Raw genomic sequence first — 22,082 nt, 5'->3', positions numbered from 1 at the left:
GTCCATTTCTTCCTCATCTCCCCCCACAACATGAAAATGTACAGGCATGCACACCTAACAGAATGGACATCAAGCAACAGAACCAGAGTCCTCTACTACAAAGTGAGTACTCTAGCAGAGTTTTTTTATTTTCTTAGTGAAAGGAATTATTTAAATATTTGAACCACTTAATTTCATAAGAGTCAACAAGTCACACAGAGTCCAAATTCTGGACATTACTATAATGAGGTGGTGATTCTACTACCACAATTTTCTGTTGCCACAAGTGTGACAAAGATAACAGACCACAAGGAACTGATAAAATTTTTTTTATTATTCACTTTTGAATTCTTTTACACTCTCCTGATTATTTTGTGTAAGGTGAAACTAGAACCGTTTAAAAGACATACACATATCTAGTACATCAATAACCAGGTATTTCTTTTTTGCTATACTATTCTCACAACCACGTGTGTGCTAGCAATATAACCATCACAGAAGCAAACTTTAGGCAGAATACTGGTCAGTAAAAACAAAGCAAAAAGAGCTACCAGATATACAGACAGGCTCGGTTCCACATTCATCACTACTGCATTTATCAAGCGCCAAGTATTAACTGCACTATTTGTTCAGCTAGTATTGGGGAGTTTTAAAATCAGTGCATGAAATTCTCTCTCCAGCAGACAGATGGACAGACAAACAGATGGATTCTACAGCTAGGTGAAATGGTAGAGGGATGATACTGTGAGACTGATAGATGAATATTCCTAATCTTTTCCACTGCATTATTCATGCAACTCTTATTAGGTCTTATTTGACTGGACCTGATTGGGAACACAACTAAATGAGGATATTTGGAGTTCTAATATCGCAAGTTCCTAACAAGCATTATAAATGTGTAAGGTCTGCATTCCAGTAAGAAATAATGGGAAATCTTGAAAATTTTAGGTAATACCAGGAACTGGCTTAAGGGGGCAGACATTAAGAGCTGAAGACTACAGCAGCACTGACAACTCTCAAACATCTGAGTGAGAGACCTGTCCACTAGCGCACATCTCTCTCCATCACCCTATCACTTATAATCCACAAATAATGGAACACATGTAGGAGTCCAGAAATGTTTTAATGAAGTTTAAAAGCAGGTGAGAGGGTGAGGATGAACATCAACTCAATGGGAGGAAGATTTCTCTAAAGTGAATTCAAAGATGGCAGAGTGGAATATTAGAAATGTTTCCAGATCGAGTTTGGAGTGGGAATACCCAAAGAGATTTTAATTCTCCTAAGTGAAATGCAATCTTTGTATTATTTTACTCTTAACAGTATTATCCAAAAACTAATAAGGCCATTCATACAATATTAGTCTTTTCCTGTTGCAAGTTGACAGCAGTGCACTAAGAAATCTCACTACTAAAGAACAGTCCAAGTTGTAACGAAGTAATGTATTGCAGTGGGAAGGGGGTTTAGTCATGCATGTCGTATGAGCACTGGACCATTTTTCAAAGTCAAACCCCAATTACTTGCCAATGTAGTTTGGAAATCAGGCTGCTAAACTCCCAAAAAACTGAACCCTCAGAAAGGTCAGATTACTTAGAATGAGCTTTTGACTGAAAGCGGTGCACCACACTTGGTTAAAAATGTCTATAGAGTGTGCCTGTTAAAGTAATTCACTGAAGTGTGTTACTGAACTGGAATGCCATACAATGGATTGTTTTCCTTCCATGCCCCAGTGTCACAATATAATTTTTATAACTTTCTGTACAACTTTACAACAGAATTGTACTTCGACTATTTTGGTGCCAGATTAAGCTTTCCAGAGTTACATAATTAATGTCTAGTTTCTACCAGGAAGAGTTTTGTAAAGTCAACTGCAATCACAAAACCCATAATCACAGTGCTGAGTTAAAAATATAAACACGGTAATCAAAACTGCAAATGTTCATAATAAGAAAGTTCAGAATGCAGTTGTAGAACCAATCTCCGTTTTAAGTACACAAAACACCAACCAATTGTTTTTACCCCACAGACAGTTTTTGCTACGTTGAGGTTGTGAAAGTCGATGTACTATTCTTTTTGCTTGTCGCACAAAGGGATATATGTGTAGGATACAGAGTGACATTGAACATATAGTGAAGCGTGACAGCCATTAGTTCTCTCCCTCCCCAGCATCCCCTTCATCTCCCTGGTTTTCCGAGGTCCATAGCTGTAAGAAAATACAAACACATGTTTATGCTGAAAGCATGCAGTTAATTACGTTTGTCAGGAAAGGGGAGATGGGGTAATTAGCTGTAGGTTGTGCAATTTTCTTAATGGAAGAATATTAAATGGTTGAATTTAGTGGCAAAGAAAGAATAATGAACTAAAAACAGAAGGCTGGATGGAGGCTTAGGAACAGAAAGCAAATGAAGCTTACAGGCAGTATGCACGGGGAGGAAAGTTAGCTTTTGGGAAACTGACAACAAAAGTGCACCTTTCAATGACAACTGATTGCAGAAAGGCTTACTGACTTGTGCTAGTACAGCAACTGCCATTTTATTTAACATACAAGGGCAATGGCTCTCAGATAGGTCCAATTACAGCCTAACATTTACAACAGTGACAAGTTCAAAGTGTAGTAGTTTGTCCCAATGATACTTACAGTAAGGTTGTCCCTAAGTAGTTGCATGATCAGAGTGCTGTCTTTGTAAGACTCTTCATTCAGTGTGTCCAGCTCAGCTATTGCTTCATCAAACGCCTGAAATAGGCAAGACAGTTTAACAGAACAGAGACACGATTTTCAAATTCTGTGCTCAGATGAATTCAGTTGCATCTACACAATTTTTTTCTTAAAATTTTCCCATATTATATTTACAATTCAGTGACACCCCTCCCCCCCCCCCCCCCAAAAAAAAAAAAAAAAACCAACAACAACATCTAACGGAGTATTTTTCCTTTCCCAAAAAAGTACCAGCCATGCTCAACTGCAACGAAGTGAAGACAAGGCCACTGGCCGACTGGAAGAATTCTATTTTGTTACATGAGTTTTAAGATTAATTCTTGGACCAGCCCTACTTCCCAGGCCAGCACTGAATACTCAAGAAGTGAATGTGCTCACTCCCACAGAATGGACTGCTTCACATAGCTCAAAAGCAATCCGGCCACCCAATTAAAAAGCAGCATTGTCAGACAAGTTCCTTAGAGCAGGAGTCGGCAACCTTTCAGAAGTGGTGTGCTGAGTCTTCATTTATTCACTCTGAGTTAAGGTTTCAGGTGCCAGTAATACATTTTAACTTTTTTAGAAGGTCTCTTTCTATAAGTCTATAATATATAACTAAACTATTGTTGTACGTAAAGTAAATAATGTTTTTAAAACGTTTAAGAAGCTTCATTTAAAATTAAATTAAAATGCAGAGCCCCCCAGACCAGTGGCCAGGACCTGGGCAGTGTGAGTGCACTGAAAATCAGCTCGCGTGCCGCCTTCGATACGCGTGCCATAGGTTGCCTACCCCTGCCTTAGAGCGTCTTCACTAAAAATGGAGGACTCAAAGGATTGAATTAGAGGCAGTGGGCATGTAGAGATAAAGCTGAAAAACTGGAGGTATCTTCAGGGTCATATCTGCTGCACATAGAAAGGCAACTAAAGAAATAGGAAACAGTGTGACAGTTGAAGAAACAATGTACATTCCACTAAAGACTAATACAGTAATTCCTCACTTAACATTGTAGTTATGTTCCTGAAAAATGCAACTTTGAGCAAAACGATGTTAAGCGAATCCAATTTCCCCATAAGAATTAATGCAAATAAGGGGTTTAGGTTCCAGGGAAATTTTTTTCACCAGACAAAAGACTACATATATATATATATATATATATATATATATATATATATATATATACACACATATACATACATATATATACACATATATATACACACACACACATCTCTCTCTCTCTCTCTCTATATATATATATACACACACACACACCCCTCTCTCTCTCTCTCTCTCTATATATATATATATATCACACATACACACACACACGTACACACATATACACACACACATGCACACAGTATAAGTTTTAAACAAACAATTTAATACTGGTACACAGCGATGATGACTGTGATGCTTGATTGAGGTGGTGAAGTTAGAGGGTGGGATATTTCCCAGGGAATGCCTTACTGCTAAATGATGAACTAGCAATCGGCTGAGCCCTCAAGGGTTAAGACCTTGTTGTTAATGTAGCCTCACACTCTACAAGGCAGCACGAATGAAGGGAGGGAAGACAGCATGGCAGACAGAGTGTGAGTGAGTGAGAGAGATGCGCATTGCCCCTTTAAGTACGCTGACCCCACTCTAAGAACACTGCCTTTTTAAATAGATCAGCAAGTTGAGACAGCAGCTCCCGCCAGCAAGCTCCGTCTGTCCTTATGTCCCCCCTGCTCTTTGGAAGTGGGGTAAGCGGGGTGCAGGAACAGAGGGAGGGGGACACCCTGACATTAGCCCCCCTCTCTTCCCCACCTCCACCCCCCGCACAGCAAGCAGGAGGTTCTGGAGAGCAGCTCCAAGGCAGAGGGCAGGAGCAGCACATGGCAGTGGGGGGAGGGACAGCTGAACTGCCGGCAATTGATAGCCTGCTGGGCGGCTGCCGCACAGGGAACTTAGGGGAACAGGGAGCTGATAGGGGGGCTGCCAGTCCACCCCGGTTCCAAGCCCCCACCAGCTAGCTCCAACGGGCTGCTCTTCCTGCAAGCAGTGGACAAAGCAGGCGGCTGCCAAATGACTTATAAGGGAGCATTGCGCAACTTTAAACGAGCATGCTCTCTAATTGATCAGCAACGTAACAACGTTAACCAGGACGACTAAGGGAGGAGTTACTGTATGACCATAGTTGCCACCAACTTGTTTTATAAAATCTTCCATCAAAGTCCATGCAGCATGTTTGGTTGCTGCCATGAATAAGGCCCCCTTTTCTATTTAAATATATTTCTATCACAAACATAGCCACATTTCTAAAGCAGATTGATTTACAACCCAATAACTTAAAAGCAGAACTAACAGTAGTAAGTGCATTGCAAGGGAAAAATCTCTTCTTGCTACAAAATACTAGGCCCCTAAACAAAGTGCACTGTACGTATATGCTAAGTAACTCTGAATGCCATCATTATCCAAGCTGTTACTTGACAGTTTTCAATTGAAGCAAGTAGAGGTGAACTAATAAAAATACCACATGGAACTATTCGCCTCTCAGAAAGAGATTTGGTCTAATTTAAAGGAGAGGTAAAAAGAAAAAACTAACTCACTTGTGATCTATTTGGGCACAATTAAACCATCAAATAGTTTGCCATGCCAATCAAACCTAAATGGTTCTGGCCTCTGGAGAGAGATTGCGATGTTACGGGTCATGAATGGAGAGCACTGGTAAAGTCACACTGGAGAAACTGCCACATCAAATTTTTGAAATATGCTCAACTAAAGACAGTGTTATTAGTTTCAGTTTTAGGGGCTCTAGATTAATGCAAACATTTTTAAATTTCCAAAGCAAGTACTTTCTGGGAGAATCCTGTGAAAGTGTGAAGAGGGCAGCTTGTCTTATTCCTCACAGGGTAACTTTCAATAGTCAATTGACTATTATGCTTTTGCTAGCTTATGTGAAAATATATTAAGATACAGATATTCATGTGAAAGGAGGCCAGCACCTCTGAGGCAGGCATCCTCCCGCTGACAGAGTACTCTTGAAGGAGAAGCTAGCTGCTTTTAGAAGAACAGATCACTCAAACCTACCTTCAGAGGTACTACTGTACATCTTTAATAGTTTTTGCCTTCAATAGTTTCCTCCCCCCTGACAAAAATATTGATAAGAGGAGTCTGCTTACCGTCTTTGCCAGACTACAGGCTTTTTCAGGGGAATTTAATATCTCATAGTAAAAGACAGAGAAATTGAGAGCCAGACCAAGCCGAATGGGGTGTGTAGGTTGCATCTCTTTCTTGCTAATTTCAAATGCCTCCTGGTAAGCCTGCTGAGAGTTTGATACTGTTGCTGCAAAAAGCGATATCAGTAAGATTAATGCATGGTAAGTCACTGTGTATTTAAGACAAGGATTATTTAACACCACCTTAGTCTGGGCAATTTAGAAACTTTGGACATCAGGTAACAATTCCAATTAGAAGGTTAATAAATATCCACATGTAAAAAACAAGCACAGAGGGATTTCCTTCAATAATTTTAATGGTAAAACTCTACTGATAAAACTAAGCTACTAATGCAGGAGTGCTCATAAGATTTAAAATGCAACAATTCATACCAAGATTAAAAAAAAACATCAGACATAGTTGTGGTTAGTACTGTTGAACTCCAACTGCATTGTGTTTAAAAGCTAGAAGCCAACAGAGGAACAGGAAATAGTTCTGGAAGGTAAACGCTGAAGAAAACTAATGAGCCATTCCCTAATGCTTCTGAGAAGGAAGCGTCCAAGAGGCAATCTCTTGTCCTGAACTCCATGGGTTAAAAATTGGGAGCACAGAGGAACTACGAGTCCCCTTCCCCAGGCTGATGGGTAGCACAACAAGCTCTAGAGGGACTGTCTAAGCCAGGGGTGGGCAAACTACGGCCCGTGGGCCACATCTGGGTGGGGAAATTGCATGAAAGGCCATGAATGCAAGGCTGAGGCATGGGGTTGGGGTGCGGGAGGGAGTGTGGGGTGTGGGAAGGGGTGCGGTTTGCACCCCTGTGTGATTGCCAGCCCCGTGGCACAGTGAGGCTAAGGCATGCTCCCTGCCTGCCCTGGCCCCGCGCTGCTCCCGGAAGCTCTGCTTGCTGCCCTCGCTTGCAGGCACCGCCCATCGCAGCTCCCATTGGCCGGGAACAGGGAACCACGGCCAATGGGAGCTTCAGGGGAGGTACTCGCAGGCGAGGGCAGCGCGTGGAGCCCTCTGCCCCACCTCCCCCAGGGGCTGCAGGGACATGGTGCTGGCCGCTTCCGGGAGAGGTGCGGGGCCAGGGCAGGCAGGCAGCCTGCCTTAGCCTCACTGCGTGCCGCTGCCACCCCGAAGCCACTGAAGGTAAGCGGCGCTGGGTCGGAGCCTGCACCCTCCTGTACCCAGCACTCCAACCCCCCTGCCCTGAGCCCCCTCCCGCACTCCGCACCCCCTCCTACACCCCAACCCCCTGCCCTGAGACCCCTCCCGCACCCCCTCCTGCACCTCAACACCCTTCACTGAGCCCCCTCCTGCACACCACACCCCTTCCCACACCCCACATTCCCTCCCGCACCCCAACCCCATGCCTCAGCCTTACATCCATGGCCCTTCATGCAATTTCCCCACCCAGATGTGGCCCACGGGCCAAAAAGTTTGCCCACCCCTGGTCTAAGCCCTATGATCCTGCTCCATGAACTGCACTGACTGCCCACTGGCTTCCAGGCAGAGTTCAAGGTGTTAGTTTTAACCTAGAGAACTCTAATTGGTTTAGGACCTGGTTACTTGAGAGTCCACCTATCAAAATGTGATACCACACTTGCAACCAGTGAAGTTACTTCAGCTAGATCCCCTGATATAATTAGGAGGGTACTACCAGCATGGCATTTTCCAGGAGGAAATAATGCATTCCTCCTCTCAGGCTACCAGATCCTGGATTTGCTGAACTTTCAAAACAGGTGGCAAAACCTTTTCAGGGATGGGAGACATTTGGGGACAGAGTAGGCTGAGGGATGGCAGTGTGTTTGGCTTGATGTTAATTACAGAGGCTCACGTATAATGGGTTTTTTTTGGGAAGGGGGACAGTTTGGTCAGAGCTATGATGCTGGCAGACCACGTGCCAGCTCATGCCAAAGCCCCAGGCCTATTCACTTGTGTATTAGTATAGATCAAAGTGATTGTTAAATGTATAAGAGTATATTTGATGTTTAAACGTCATGAAAACTAACTGGATGTTACTTGCATTGTTTTCACTTATCTGTATCCTGTTATAACGTAGTAGCAACATTTACATTGTGTATACCCTTGTAACTAAATAACCCATCAAATGAGAAAGAAGCCTTATAGAATGCAAATGAAGAACTCTAACAGAAAAAAGTTAATTTCAAAGCAAGTGCTCATTGTGTAAGATGATGAGAGGTCAAAGACTCAAAATGCATTCCTCACTCTGTCATCAAAGAAAAAAACATGTGGGTAGTGACACTGTCAGCTTGTTTCCTGTGAGAAGAAGCTATAAGTATGGATTCAAGGAAAGATCCTGCACCTTTGGTCTGCTGGGACTAGTACAGGCAAGTGTACTAGATGCAAAGCAGAGATCCCCAGAGACAACCTGGGTATCCTGAAAAGACTTTCTGGAAACTGGCAGTTTATTACATCACTGCCACCATTTGGAATTACAAACTGTGACTAACCTGTGCATATATTTTACCTGTTTTAACCTCTCAATAACACATTTCCTTTTCTTAGCTAATAAACCTTTAGTTAGTTTACTATATAATTGGCTACCAGCATTGTCTTTGGTGTAAGATCTAGAGTACCAACTGATCGGGGGGAAGTGACCTGTCTCTCAGGCCTGAGAGCAACCTTATGTGGTGTGATTTTTGGTTTAAGAGACCTTTTCTCACAAAGTCCAGTTTGTCTGGGTGGTAAGATAGACTGGAGAGTCTAAAGGGAGTATCTGTGTCTCCGTGGTAAGACCTTTATAGTGATCCAGGAGTTCACATATGTCACTGGCTTGGTGAAATCTAATTATAGAACACAGCACCAGCTTGAGGTGTCTGCCCTGTTTTCTGACAGTCTGCCCTGAGGAAGGCACTCCAGACAGCATGACAAGAGCAAGTAGCACAATGCTTGTTTTTAATAGTTAGTGAATGTTGAAATCTATATAAATACGCCTCACTGAAAACAGAAACATTTCTCTTCATACTTCATTCTGCTTAGTGGCCATTTGACTTCTGATCAGGGGTGTGTGTGTGTAAAGATTTTAACTCTACCTACTTTGTTTGCTGTCCCCAGATGCCACCTCTGAAAGATATCTGAAGTAATCGCCTTTCATTTTCAAATAGAAGACCTTGCTTTCTGGCTGTGTGGCATTGACAATAAGGTACTTATCCAAGAGTTCCTGAAAGAGGAAGCATCACAGAATTACACAAATGCTTTTGTCATGAAAGCCACAGGAGTGATAAACAAAGCTTTAACCACCATTGTAAGTATTAGCATTTAACATGCTAACGCAACTTCTAAGTGTACACACATGAAGTTTATTATCCACTACAAAAGCTTGGAGAAAAATCCACTGGGGAGCAGGAAACTTTCCCAGTTGAGGACCTATACCAGTCATTTCTGCAAAATTTCAGCTCTCAAAAAGTTGATAGCCCTCCTGATTGCGAGGACAGCCTTTCATATGCGAACTGACGCAGTGCTGTGTTCATGAGTCCGCAGGTACAGCGCTCCAGGGCCTCCACTGCTATTCATAATTTTGCTGCTGTTTGGCAGAGTGAGATTCACAAGAGTCTGATTACTTTCACTGCTGCTGTTTAGAACAGTGGACAGCAATGAAGTGGTCTAAAGCTATGAGTAGCAATGGAGGCTGCACTTGCGTATTCAGAGGAAGAGGAATCAAAAATGGTTGCGAGAGGAGTACCAGGAACTCTCTCCTCTTCACATGCAATAGGGTCTTGACTAGGCAACCACAAAATAGCAGAATCTCTCCACCCCTAACTTCAAAGAAGCCAGGAAACTGGTGTGGGTGAAAACGCTAGCTCCTCTCCTGTCCACAAAAGAATATGGATAGAGCCTTCAAATTTCAGGTGATTAAAATACATAGGAGCATCTATCACCCACTCCCCCTCACCACCGAACAGGAACAGCACCCTAAGAATCCCACACTTGAGTGTAAGTGATGGGCTTCTTGCCAGGGCAGCTGGCCACAGATCCTTCTGGTGTCTTACCCCTCTCCCCCAATCATCTTCCATATTAATCTCTGCCGAACAGGTTTTGTGCCTTTGGCTAGTAGATTTTTTTTGTTTTGTTTTTATATTTGGTAGGTGATAACACCAAGATAAACTGAATATAGTTACATGAAAGAAACTAGAATACTCAATTACTACACCCAGCCAAGTTCTTTACCCAGAGCCATAAGACATTATCTTCCTGCCTGGATCTTTAGCCTCTCAGTAAGTGAGGCTCCTTAAGCCTCCCTGGAAATTGCTGCAATGCTAACTACTGTTATTTTTGCTGCTGGATTATTACCAGAACATCATTGCAGATATCCTGCAATTCAGCCTCAATTTTCTCACGATACTCTCTTCCCATCTGCTGTTTCTTCTCATTCCTCTCTGTTTTCTGTTCAATGCTGGAAATTACACGCCAGGAAGAGCGACGGGCACCAACCACATTCTTATAGGCAACAGAGAGTAGATTCCTTTCTTCATTGGACAGTTCATGTCCTTGCTCAGTGACAGCCTTCATAGCAGCAGCCATGTCATCATAGCGCTCAGCCTGTTCGGCCAGTTTGGCTTTCTGTACCAGCTCACTTTTATCCATAGTTATTCCTTAAAAGGAGAAAAAATAATTTATCTTGATTGCACAGGTTGTGGAAAACGAATGATAAAGGTAAAAAGGGATGCGGTATAAGTCATGATCATTAATAAGTGGGAAGTCTGTCTTCTTCCTGATCAATGTAGTGAGTTACTAGCAGGAGTTTAACTTTGTATTTTGGTTATTTCACTAAGAGGAGCATAGAACCATAGAACTGGAAGGGACCTCGAGAGGTCATCTAGTCCAGTCCCCTGCACTAGACCATCCCTGACAGGTGTTTGTCCAACCTGTTCTTAAAAATCTCCAATAATGGAGATTCCACAACCTCCCTAGGCAATTTATTCAAGTGCTTAACCACCCTGACCATTAGGAAGTTTTTCTTAATGTCCAACCTAAACCTCTCGCTGCAATTTAAGCCCGTTGCTTCTTGTCCTGTCCTCAGAGATTAAGAACAATTTTTCTTCCAACTCCTTGTAACAACCTTTTATGTACATGAAAGCTTATGTCCCCTCTCAATCTTCTCTTCTCCAGACTAAACAAACCCAATTTTTTCAATCTTCTCTCACAGGTCATGATTTCTAGACCTTTCATCATTTTTGTTGCTCTTCTCTGGACTTTCTCCAATTTGTCCACATCTTTCCTGAAATCTGGCACCCAGAACTGGACACAATACTCCAGCTGAGGCCTAATCAGCATCTTCTGTAACATTTAAGAATCACAACCAATCACACTCCTGGAAGAACGTGAACACTACCTTTTCAAATGTGACATTAATATTGATGTTATGTCCAATCATATCAGTCTCCCCCCTCCGCCCCCCGACAGACTTCTCCAATTCTATCATGATACCATGTCCCCAATCTAATAATACCAGAAGTCTGAGAGGAAAGGCTGCATGTTCAAACACTTGCCAAAAAAGAAAACCAGAACTTTTTCATGTTATTGTATCTTCTAGTACTCTTCCATGACAGGAATAATGTTCTTAGAGCAGGAGTATCTGAAACACTGGACAGCTCCTGCTGTCATTGAGCAGCCCTCTTTTACTTTGATGTAAAATGCAATGCTTTTGTGGATACTTAAAACAGCAAAATAAAGCTGTAGTGTTTGGTACCAGAGAAAATGTTTTTATACTGCCCTGCCAGGAATATTATTTCTTATATCTGAGTTTCTCTACACGAGATTTTTGAGACAATCAACCTTGCTATCCTGCAGCATTTTCAGTGTCAACCATATTTTAATACAGAGATTGAGGGAGAAAGGATGTGGCCCACATGACAGTCATGCAATTGTAAAGTAATTGCTTACATGGAAAGAAACATTCATCTTTTTTGAAATGCAATTTAGCAGCTGGAAATAAGGTCAGACATATGCTATGTGACCAGCCAACACTCCACTGAACACAGTTTAAGAACTTCTGCCTTAGGACAATGGATGCTGAAGTTAGTAAGGAAAATGGCTTTTCCTATGTTGTGCGTGTCTGCCAGGCACAATGGTAACATGTATACAACTAAGTCTGAACAAAGGACTTGTGTGGTACATGCACCGTCACCTTATGGATGTGCCTGTTCTGTGAGCCACTGGATCAATACAGATTTTTTGCTGAAAGAAGCCAATGGAGTCCTCTTGACACACAGTTCTGCATTAAGTCTGGTTCTCTTTCAAAAACAGCTTTTAAACGAGTGGAATCTGGCACTTTATAAAGGTGCCAAATTGATGATATTAAGATTGCCGCTCCCCCCAAAGACAAAAATAGGTACCAACAGTGAGTTACCTTACTTTACTTCACTAACATGGCTCTATCTTTACCAGGAAGGATCTACTCTAGGGAGACATAGTAGTTTGTATCACTGGCTACTGCGGACTCCAAGTCAGCTCATCACTGATCCCGCCGAGGAACCACCAGGTTTTGATTTATGTCCGAAAGACTGATGCAGATTGAATCACATCAGGACAACTCATGGGATATGTGGACAAACCCTCCTTAAATGGAAAATGAGGCAAACACCTGAATGCAACTGTGGTCACCAGGCACAAATGATGGAGCACATCATATCTGAGTGTCCCCTTCGTTCTTTTGCCGAAGGCCTACAGCAATGTGCTGGCTGTCAAACTTAGATATAAATTTGTAGTCATGCTACCTACCCAAGCCATATGAAAGAAGATGACTCCAAGTAAGGGTGCCAAGTGGGAGAGAGGTTTTTTTTGTAATGCACACACACAGGCTACATTTACACTACAAGCTAGAGGTGTGATTTCCCTGCTCACATACACATAGAACCATAGAATATCAGGGTTGGAAGGGACCTCAGGAGGTCATCTAGTCCAATCCCCTGCTCAAAGCAGGACCAATCCCCAGACAGATTTTTACACCCGTTCCCTAAATGGCCCCCTCAAGGATTGAACTCAACCCTGGGTTTAGCAGGCCACATGCTTGCGCTAGCTCTCATTGAGCTAGCATGAATATAGATAGCAGCGGATATCTGGATAATGATGATAATAATCTGAATAGGATAATGGCAGTGGAGGCATAGCTTAGCCATGATGAGTATATACCCATGAGGTTCAGGTGGGTTTGTACTCAAAACAGCTAAGCCATGCCTCCACTGCCACTAACACTACCGCAGCTCCGCTGCTATTAATATTTGCACTAGCTCAGTGGTTCTCAAACTTTTGTACTGGTGACCCCTTTCACATAGCAAGCCTCTGAGGGCGACCCCCCTTATAAATTAAAAACACGTTTTTATATATTTAACACTATTATAAATGCTTGAGGCAAAGCGGTGTTTGGGGTGGAGGCTGACAGCTCACGACCCCCCATGTAATAGCCTCGTGACCCCCTGAGGGGTCCCGACCCCCAGTTTGAGAACCCCTGCACTAGCTTGACAAGGACTAGCACAAGTACGTATACGCGAGCAGGGGAAATCATACCTTTAAGTGCACAGTGTAGACATAGCCTTAATAAATATACTGCCTAGTAAAAATGTAAGTTGAAAAGACAGATCAGTCAAATAGCAACATTTTTTGGTCATTACGACCAGCATGAACCAGTTCAGATGAACTAGTGATGTAGAGATGCAGTGCTCTGTATTCCAAGGCAACAATATTCCACCACCTTCTTGCCACATCCCAAATTGCTAGACTTCTAATTATGAAATGAATTCAATTTACATGCTTAACACAGTAACTAGTTCACAGCTGGGGACCCCCAAACTTTCACTGTTAATTTGAAGATCAAAGTATGTCTATATAAACAGTGTTTTATAGTGTATGAAAGCCAGCCATAAATACTACAATATCTCACACAACTGTATGACTCCAATTTCCTCAAACCTGCACTGCCTCTTGAGACATTTCCATTGTAGTCAGCTCTAGGTTTACCACAAGCAGTTTACACAATACCATTACCATATGATTTGGATTTTTGTTTTGAAAAGTAGTCTGCATGCTGAAATTTAGAGACAAGTATTCTAAGGCAGTTGGCAGTTTGTCATTAAAAAAGTGTGTGTTATATTTGGTCTGTGCTTTTCCAGCAGCACAGCACAAGTAGTGCTATGGATCGCAAAACAAATTACCTGTGCAGAGTTCAGTTTAGGAACTGTGGAGAGTTTATTAACATGATGCTAATATGATATATTTATCTTTAAATGCAAGTCCCTTCATGGCAGTCAGTGGGTTCACTTAAGGGCACATAAGGAAAACCACAGAGGGAATAGGGAAGGCATAGAAAGTACAGAAGAAAGTCTGACAAAATTGACTGTTCAGCCCAAACACTAGTACATGACATACAAAACATGTTATCGATCCTTAGTTATTTGACTGTCTAAATCAGAGGTGGGCAAACTATGGCCCACGGCCCATCAGGGCTTTGGATCCAGCCCGTGGGACTGCCACCCCCATGGCACTGCGGGCACCACACCACTCCTGGAAGCGGCCGGCACCACGTCTCTGCGGCCCCTGGGGAGGGGGGGGGGAGGTAGAGGGCTCCGGACACAGCCGTCGCTTGCAGGTACCGCCCCCAGCAGCTCCCATTGGCCGGGAACGGGGAACCGTGACCAACGGGAGCTTCAGGGGAGGTACCCACAGGCAAGGGCAGCGTGCGGAGCCCTCTGCCCTCCCTCCCCCAGGGGCCGCAGGGACGTGGTGCCAGAGCGGCGCAGGGCCAGGGCAGGCAGGGAGCTGGCCTTAGCCCCGCTGCGCACCACTGCCACCCCAGAGCCGCTCCAGGTAAGCGGTGCCTTGCCGGAGCCAGAACCCCTCCTGCACTCCACACCCTAGCCCCCTGCCTTGAGCCCCCTCCCTCACTCCGCACCCCTCCCTGCCCTGAACCTCCTGCATCTCAACCCCCTTTCCTGAGCCCCCTCCCACACTTCACACCCCTCCCTGCACCCCAACCCCCTGCCCTGAGCCCCCTGCTGCACCCCACTCCCCTACGGCACCCCACTCCCCTACGGCACCCCAACCCCCTGGCCTGAGCCCCCTCCCGTACTCCGCACCCCAACCCCCTGCCCCAACCCTACATTCATGGCCCTGCAAGCAATTTCCCCACCCAGATGTGGCCCTCGGGCCAAAAAGTTTGCCCACCCCTGGTCTAAATTATGTGTACATCTTAAAGATAACTCATACTACTTACTAAAAAAGTTTGACTTACTCAATAAGAACTTCATTAATTGTGTATATTTGTAACAGAGTTTGAGATGCCAGTGTTGGAGCCTCAATTTAGGCGTTGATTTGACTATTTTAACTTGTACTAGAATCTTTCCTTGTTAGTAGGTTTGCTACAAAAGTATGAAGTGCTGTTCAATAAAACAAATTTAACATAAGAATTCAAATACCACAGTGTTTTCTTCCAATAAGAAAGGCATTGCCCCACACCAAAATGTGGATAATCTGGCAGTACACACCTACAATCACTCTCACTCAAGGATTTGCTGTATAAAGGAACACTGTTAGAGTCTGGATTCTCCATTGCTTACCTTGTTAGAAGCTTGGAGAAGGGCTTTGCAGAGCTATGATGGCTTGAGCTCCATAAGAGGGAAGTGTTTGCCAGAAGGAAAAAAAGACACAAGGAAAGGAGTGATGTTTGAAAAAAAAACAAAAAAGCCACTATCAGTTATAGCTGGTCCCTCCCATAAAGGAGCTGAAAGCTACATCCTTCCTAACAATATATTAGTGTGCCACAGCCTGGAACAAGCATCTCTGCGATGCCTGGGCTGGACATGTTCGTAGGCCACAAGTGGAAGTCACCAGTGGCCATTACCTGCAACTAAGAGCAGTACATTCAATGACATCTGTAGTGAGAGACTGACAGGAATTGTCTACTGTAGCACTGATACTTTATTGGGGGGGAAGGGTGCTGTTGCAAGTCACAGCCATGGGGAAGAGTTCTGAGAACAGGGCTTGTTAGTTCTAAGTAGAAGGTGAGAGACATTAGTGGCAGATTTAAGAGCCTGCCAAACGAGGGCTTAGAACCCCTCCAAAAGGTTATGATTGCACACTATCTCTGATCAAGAACGCCAGCAACCAGTGTTCAAAGCCAGTAAGCACTCAGATACTAGAACTTTGAATCTAACACTCCTATGTATTAGCCACTGAAGCCATCACCCTACTTCCCATTCCTGCGAGCTGAGAAAATATCTAGGTCCTGTCTAGCCTAGGTTCCAACACCACAACCAGCTCAAGTGATCTTAAAGGTATTGAACTGTGTCTACAAGGGAATTAAAAGGTTTCAACTGAGTTTGCCTGCTCATGTAGACATGGCCCGGATTGGACTTCTTATTAATAACTGTACTGCCAGAGGTAGGTATCTGTAAAAGACACTAGTTCAGGAGTCGGCAACCTATGGCACATGTGCCAAAGGCGACACACGAGCTGATTTACTGTGGCACGCTGCTGCCCGCCTGGGGTCCCCACCGCCGGCCCCACTTAGCATGCTGTCGGCCTGGATGGACGGAACCCCAGGCCACTGGCCTGCTCAGCCCGCTGCCAGTCTGGGGTTCCATCCGCCGGCCCCTGTAAATGTAAAATGTATTAGTGGCACACGAAACCTTAAATTACAGCGAATAAATGAAGATTTGGCACACCACTTCTGAAAGGTTGCCAACCCCTGCAGTAGTTTATAGCTGTCCCTGGCTCCTTTGGGTGAGAGGGGAAGTAAGGAGCGGGAGAAAGGCAGTCATTTTAGAAAGGGCACCCAAGGTCAACGTAAACCCACAGGACTTGCAAGCAAAGACAAAGGTGGTGAATTTGGGATTTATGTAAATTTTAGTGACAGTTTAGACACTCAACATTCCCCACCAGATTACAAGCGCTCTATGATAAATCATATTTTAGGTCCAAGCTACCTGACAGCGATCATGCCTGCTTTTATAGGCTTTACTGCTTCCAACCTTCAAGAGCTATTCAAGACCAACAGTCAAATCAGATCAGATGTAACTGCATTTAAACACTGTAGAAAACAGATGAAAAACTGGCACTGAAAAATATCTGATTTACATAATATATTGAACTGGCAAAGCAGTACTAATAAGCCTTCATTGTCCTGAAGTTTGCTTTCAATGACCTGTTCTTTTGATGCTAAATAGGTCATTAAAACTATAAAAAAAGGATCAATGCTTGTTATGTAGAAATAATTAGACAAATATTTCTCCATTAGAAAAGATTTGGGAAAGAAAGGACTGCAATTATTGGTTTGCCATATACATCAATAAGGAGTCAGGCAGAAAAGTGGGTTAATACACTAACCTTTCACTTTTGGAGAAGTTAGTTTAAATCTAGATTTGGTCACAAGGGATAAGTTTGGTAGTTTCAGACTCATATGCATTTATTCCCATCATAAAACTGCTATAAAATTTAGTACTGGAAGAGCAGAAGAATAGTATTGGAGATATTTGCAGATTTGCCTACCAAAAGTGAACAGTATCTCAACATATCTTATTTGGTTTTAGCTAGTGACATTAATGCGGCAATTCACCCCAAAATGAAAAATCCATGTCAATTACATAGCATCCCACACTTCAGTTCCATAAGTTTGGAGCCTACATGGGTATTCAAAAGGAGACAATTGCCTCCAAAACAAAGGGAAAGGCTTCCTTCATAATGCAGTCATGTGCATGCTAATGCAAGAACTACAGTATTGACAAGAGACAGTTTGGATGATGCAGATGATATCCACCATGCAGCTCACACAGCAGGCACCACTGCTGATGGGTACTCTTTAAATCAGTGCATTCCTCAGCTCCCTACAAATTAAATACAAGAAGCCTGTTTGCCTTTTAATACCTTTTATTTTTTTCACTTAGCTAGAGTTATGTTCTTTATCTTGACCTAGGGATTTAGGAGTGGTGAGGAAGAACACTGGAAACTAAATATAGATTACTCACTGACATCAGCATTTCTCATTAATTTCCTTTCCACAAAGAAAAAAATCCATTCATCACTCCAAGCTAATGGAAATAAAGTGCTCCCCCCATGGTAGTATGTATTATTAAAAAGTGACATATCAGGAAATTGTACATTCCCAGTAAGATTTTACCCAAACACAGAAAGCTAGGTTTCTCCTTGATCACCATCAGGTTGACCAGTAAGATTAGTAAAATGCACTTTCCATATTCTATGGCTTTAAACAGGTAGTATAATACATGGAATATCCTCTCCGACCTTATGTCATGCAGCCTCACTCTCTTCCAAAACCTTCAACAAAACTCATTTCTTTCAGCTAGCTTTCCAATGTGCCCACCACCTAGGGTGACCAGATAGGAAGTGTGAAAAATCAGGATGGGGGTGGTGGGTAATAGGCACCTGTATAAGACAAAGCCCCAAATGTCAGGTCTGTCCCTATAAAATTGGGACATCTGGTCACCCTTCTGCCACCCCAAACACTGCCCCAAATCTTCATTAAAACTTTGGGAGAAAAAACTGACAATAAGCCAGCCTTATGATCTCTTTCTGCACAATCACCTTCCTATATATACACAACCCTTTTCCGACATCTTTTTGCCACCCCTTGCTATGTTATTTACTTAGGGCTTGTCCTCACAGGGAAGTTACGGTGAAATAAGTTAAGTTGTGAATTTTGAATCTTAGAATATCAGGGTTGGACGGGACCTCAGGAGGTCATCTAGTCCAACCCCCTGTTCAAAGCAGGACCAATCCCCAGACAGATTTTTGCCCAAGATCCCTAAATGGCCCCCTCAAGGATTGAACTCACAACCCTGGGTTTAGCAGGCCAATGTCCAAACCACTGAGCTATCCCTCCCCCCACTAAAAAAATTGAAAGCCCAATAGCTATTCCACTCTAGCTCTGCACTTTAGGGTACCTTCACACAGCAGTCGGGAGGTGTGACTGCAGCAAGCATAGGCATTCCCAAACTAGCTTTGATCTAGCTAGCTAGCTAAAAATAGCATCAAAGCCATGGCAGCACAAGCACAGGCTAGCCGTTGAGTGCAAGCCCTCTGAGACACTAGAGATATATTCGGGTGACAAGCCCATGCCACTGCAGTTTCACTGCTATTTTTAGTGGACTAGCTAGAGCCAGGTATGGCTACAGTCACATCTCCCAACTGCTGTAGAGATGTACCCTAAAAGTGTGTCTTTTTGCAGTTTAGTTTAACCCACTTCTAAAGTCGATTAAACTAAACTGGACAAAGGCACCCCTACTGCAGAATAAGAGTGTCCATATGTGGAGCTAATGCAGAATAGGTATTGTACATTAGCTATTCCAGGCTATTTCCCCATGTAGACAAGTCCTTAGATTGTAAACTCCTTGGAGCAGGGACCTGTCATTCTGTCCAAACTATTATGCACATCTATAGTGCTGTACAAATAAAGGACAGTTACAAGTGGAAACAGGAATGTATATAATGTACTTAATCTGGTTAGATTTTTGTTCCAACTACTATAATCATTTTTGGCTAGGGTCCAGATGAAAGTAGTGAGTTTCCCAAAAAATCTCTTCCCTCAGGCGTAAAATTCATGCCAAAAAAAATGTGTTCATATTACAGCAAATCACCTTCACTTATATTAAAGTGAAAGTATTTCTATTACAGGATGGGATAAGGCTGAGGCAAAATAAAAAGCCATACCACTACAATGTTTTAGTTTTAATGTAATGTGTATCGGGGTGCTAGCCTTCTTTCTCTAGAACATAGTTCTAAACCTTATTTATGTGACAGTTGTGCCATCCAACTCAGTCTCATCCTAGTCTGTGCACATAACAAAAATCACACACTTAGTCTGCTCTGCTTAAAGGATAGTGAGAACCAGAATAGCAATGATATTGCAAGTCAGAAGATGGTGCACTGACAAAACTGAGCATGCAAGTCTGCACTGGACCCCATCTGCTTTAATGGTGTTTCACTTTGTCCATATCAAATTAACTCAAAATCTAAATATAGTTACATGGCCAGGACACTTCACTTGCAATCAGCTATTTGCTAGTTGCCCACCACTTTGGGATCTAAGACCCAAAAATAAATAGAGTTTTCCCCTCTGGAATACAGGGGGGAGAGTTAATTTATACCTTCAAGGTTTTTTTTTTTTTTTTTTAAATGGACTCTGTTCTGGGGAACTATCAAAAAAGATACATCCTCCTGCATAAAACGCACTGAGACAGTTCGTGAGATTTCTGATTTAGGTAACCTAACCACTCCTAAAGCTATAAAAGTTTTACAGCCTTATAAATCTTTTCAAGCTACTAATGTTACATGTACAGTATAATTTAGCTTTTAAAGTATTATATATCATTCAATTTGCTTCCTTGTTAGGAACAGTTACTATAATGTCAAAAAGACCAAATGAAATAAATTACTACAGTTTAGTTGGAATCTTCCCTCAGTGACAATGTCTGCATGGCACGGATACTTGCACTATACAAGATAACGTCTTGTGGATTATAACCTCATCAGGGCAGTTTATGGGTTTTTCTAACAAGTCTTACAAGTTGTGCCTGATGCCTGAAACAGTATTCTTTCCCCAAGTGCCTGCCTACATTTATTTCTGCTTTGTGCCACAGCAGAGGCTAGTAATAAATAATATACCACCTTTATTATTTGTATTACTATAGTCATGGACCAGGACCCCATTGTGGTAGAAATTGTATCTGTGCTCCTACACCCGCAAATTATTTTATAAAGATGTCAGGGCTGCACCTTTACCTCCTCCCTATTTGTTTGAAACAACACCGTAAGTACCTATGTGAAAAGGGTGCTACGAAGTGCCATGGAAATTATTTCCATCTCCTGAACACAGCAAGAGATTTTTATTTAAGGTAGGCAATGCCTGCAGCATAGGAATCTGATTAGTGTGGAGCAGCATAGCGGGGGGGCCCCCAACGCAGGCAGTTGGGCATCCTGGCCCACGAGAGAGATCGCAGGGAGCCTTTGGAAGGAGAGGTCTAGAATGAGACTGACCCTGGAAGGGGGAGGCTCATTTCCCAGCCGGTAGGAGCCGAAGAGCCTTTGTCAATCACAGCCAAGGGAACAGCCCCTGCCAGCGACGCCTGCTGCACACAGGTGTGCGAGGCCAGCCTAGCCCTCGGGGGAGAAGGTGACTCAGCCTGCGTGGGGCTGGGCTGAGAGCGCCTAGAAAAGGCGGTGCTGCCAGTTCAGGCCCTGCAGCAGCCTGGGGGAGGGGAGTGGGTCACACCGTTACCTGGGCGGCTCCACTTCCCCGCCCGGCTCCCCAGAGAGACACGAGCCATTGCAGCCGGGGGGAGGCGCCCCATAGCGCGCCCTTGGCAGCTCCCCGGCCTGCGAAGGCCTCTGCCCGCCGCGTGCCCCTCCCACCCCGGGCCCTGCCACCCCGAGAGAGGGAGGAGCTGGGCCGGCCGAGGCTGGGGGACCTGCCCCCTCCTACTTCCGCGAGCCCTTGGGCCTGTCGGGCCGCGCAGCACCCCCTCCCCCGCGGGGAGGAGGGAAGGGGCGAGGCCCCGAGGCCTCTTGGCGGCTCCCACTCCCCGTACGCTGTCCCCGGAGCTATGGGGATGGGCCCGAGACCCTCACCTGGCGGAGGGCTCACACCTCGGTCCCGGGCGGGTCAGGAGACTCCGAGCGCGGCGGCCGCTTCGCAACTACACACACCCTGCGGCGGCTCCAGCACCCACTTCCGGTGCTAGCCCACGCCCCTTCCGGCGCCTGGACACGCCCCATTCTCCCCATTGGGCCAGAGGGGCCGCGGTGCTGGGTGTGTGGGCGGGTGAGGAAACCTCTCGGCAGCTATGGCAACTGGGGAGGTGGAGGCTGGGTGGGTGCGCAAGGAGGTGCTAGTGCAGCTGGGGAGGCTGAGTGGGGATGGGGTAGTAGAGAGGGGTGGGGTCGTGGGGAGGCTATGAAAGGATGGGGTAGTAGAGAGGGGTGGGGTCGTGGGGAGGCTGAGAGGGGATGGGGTAGTAGAGAGGGATGGGGAGGCTGAGAGGGGATGGGGTAGTAGAGAGGGATGGGGAGGCTGAGAGGGGATGGGGTAGTAGAGAGGGGTGGGGTCGTGGGGAGGCTATGAAAGGATGGGGTAGTAGAGAGGGGTGGGGTCGTGGGGAGGCTGAGAGGGGATGGGGTAGTAGAGAGGGGTGGGGTCGTGGGGAAGCTGAGAGGGGATGGGGTAGTAGAGAGGGGTGG

General features: G+C 44.4%; 1 protein-coding gene across 3 annotated transcripts; it reads right to left on the bottom strand.

Moving 5' to 3' along the window:
* Positions 1-295: 295 nt before the first annotated feature.
* On the bottom strand, positions 296-21,566 carry YWHAB (tyrosine 3-monooxygenase/tryptophan 5-monooxygenase activation protein beta). 3 transcript variants are annotated; one of them, XM_065414260.1, is made up of 7 exons: positions 21,474-21,566; positions 15,449-15,496; positions 10,188-10,489; positions 8,934-9,057; positions 5,837-6,000; positions 2,615-2,710; positions 296-2,179 (listed from the first exon to the last, which is right to left on the bottom strand). In XM_065414260.1, the coding sequence occupies exons 3-7, from the start codon at positions 10,479-10,481 to the stop codon at positions 2,123-2,125; spliced, it is 735 nt and encodes a 244-aa protein (XP_065270332.1). In that variant the 5' UTR covers positions 10,482-10,489; positions 15,449-15,496; positions 21,474-21,566; the 3' UTR covers positions 296-2,122. The 3 variants fall into 3 exon arrangements, with proteins under 3 accessions (XP_065270332.1, XP_065270331.1, XP_065270333.1); XM_065414259.1 differs by lacking the exon at positions 15,449-15,496; XM_065414261.1 differs by lacking the exon at positions 15,449-15,496 and having other exon boundaries at positions 21,492-21,566.
* Positions 21,567-22,082: the final 516 nt, after the last annotated feature.

This window comes from Emys orbicularis, chromosome 12 (assembly GCF_028017835.1).
Source record: "Emys orbicularis isolate rEmyOrb1 chromosome 12, rEmyOrb1.hap1, whole genome shotgun sequence".
NCBI lineage: Eukaryota > Metazoa > Chordata > Testudines > Emydidae > Emys > Emys orbicularis.
This window is presented reverse-complemented; position numbering and strand designations above follow the sequence as displayed.

What these genes read in the sequence shown, in the direction of transcription:
- YWHAB (XM_065414260.1), bottom strand. Translation starts at nt 10,481, where the DNA reads ATGGATAAAAGTGAGCTGGTACAGAAAGCCAAACTGGCCGAACAGGCT. An exon ending in ATATCTGCAATGATGTTCTG is followed by an intron (nt 9,058 to 10,187) that starts GTAATAATCCAG and finishes TTCCTCTTTCAG; the next exon opens with GAACTCTTGGATAAGTACCT. An exon ending in ATCTGGGGACAGCAAACAAA is followed by an intron (nt 6,001 to 8,933) that starts GTAGGTAGAGTT and finishes CGCTTTTTGCAG; the next exon opens with CAACAGTATCAAACTCTCAG.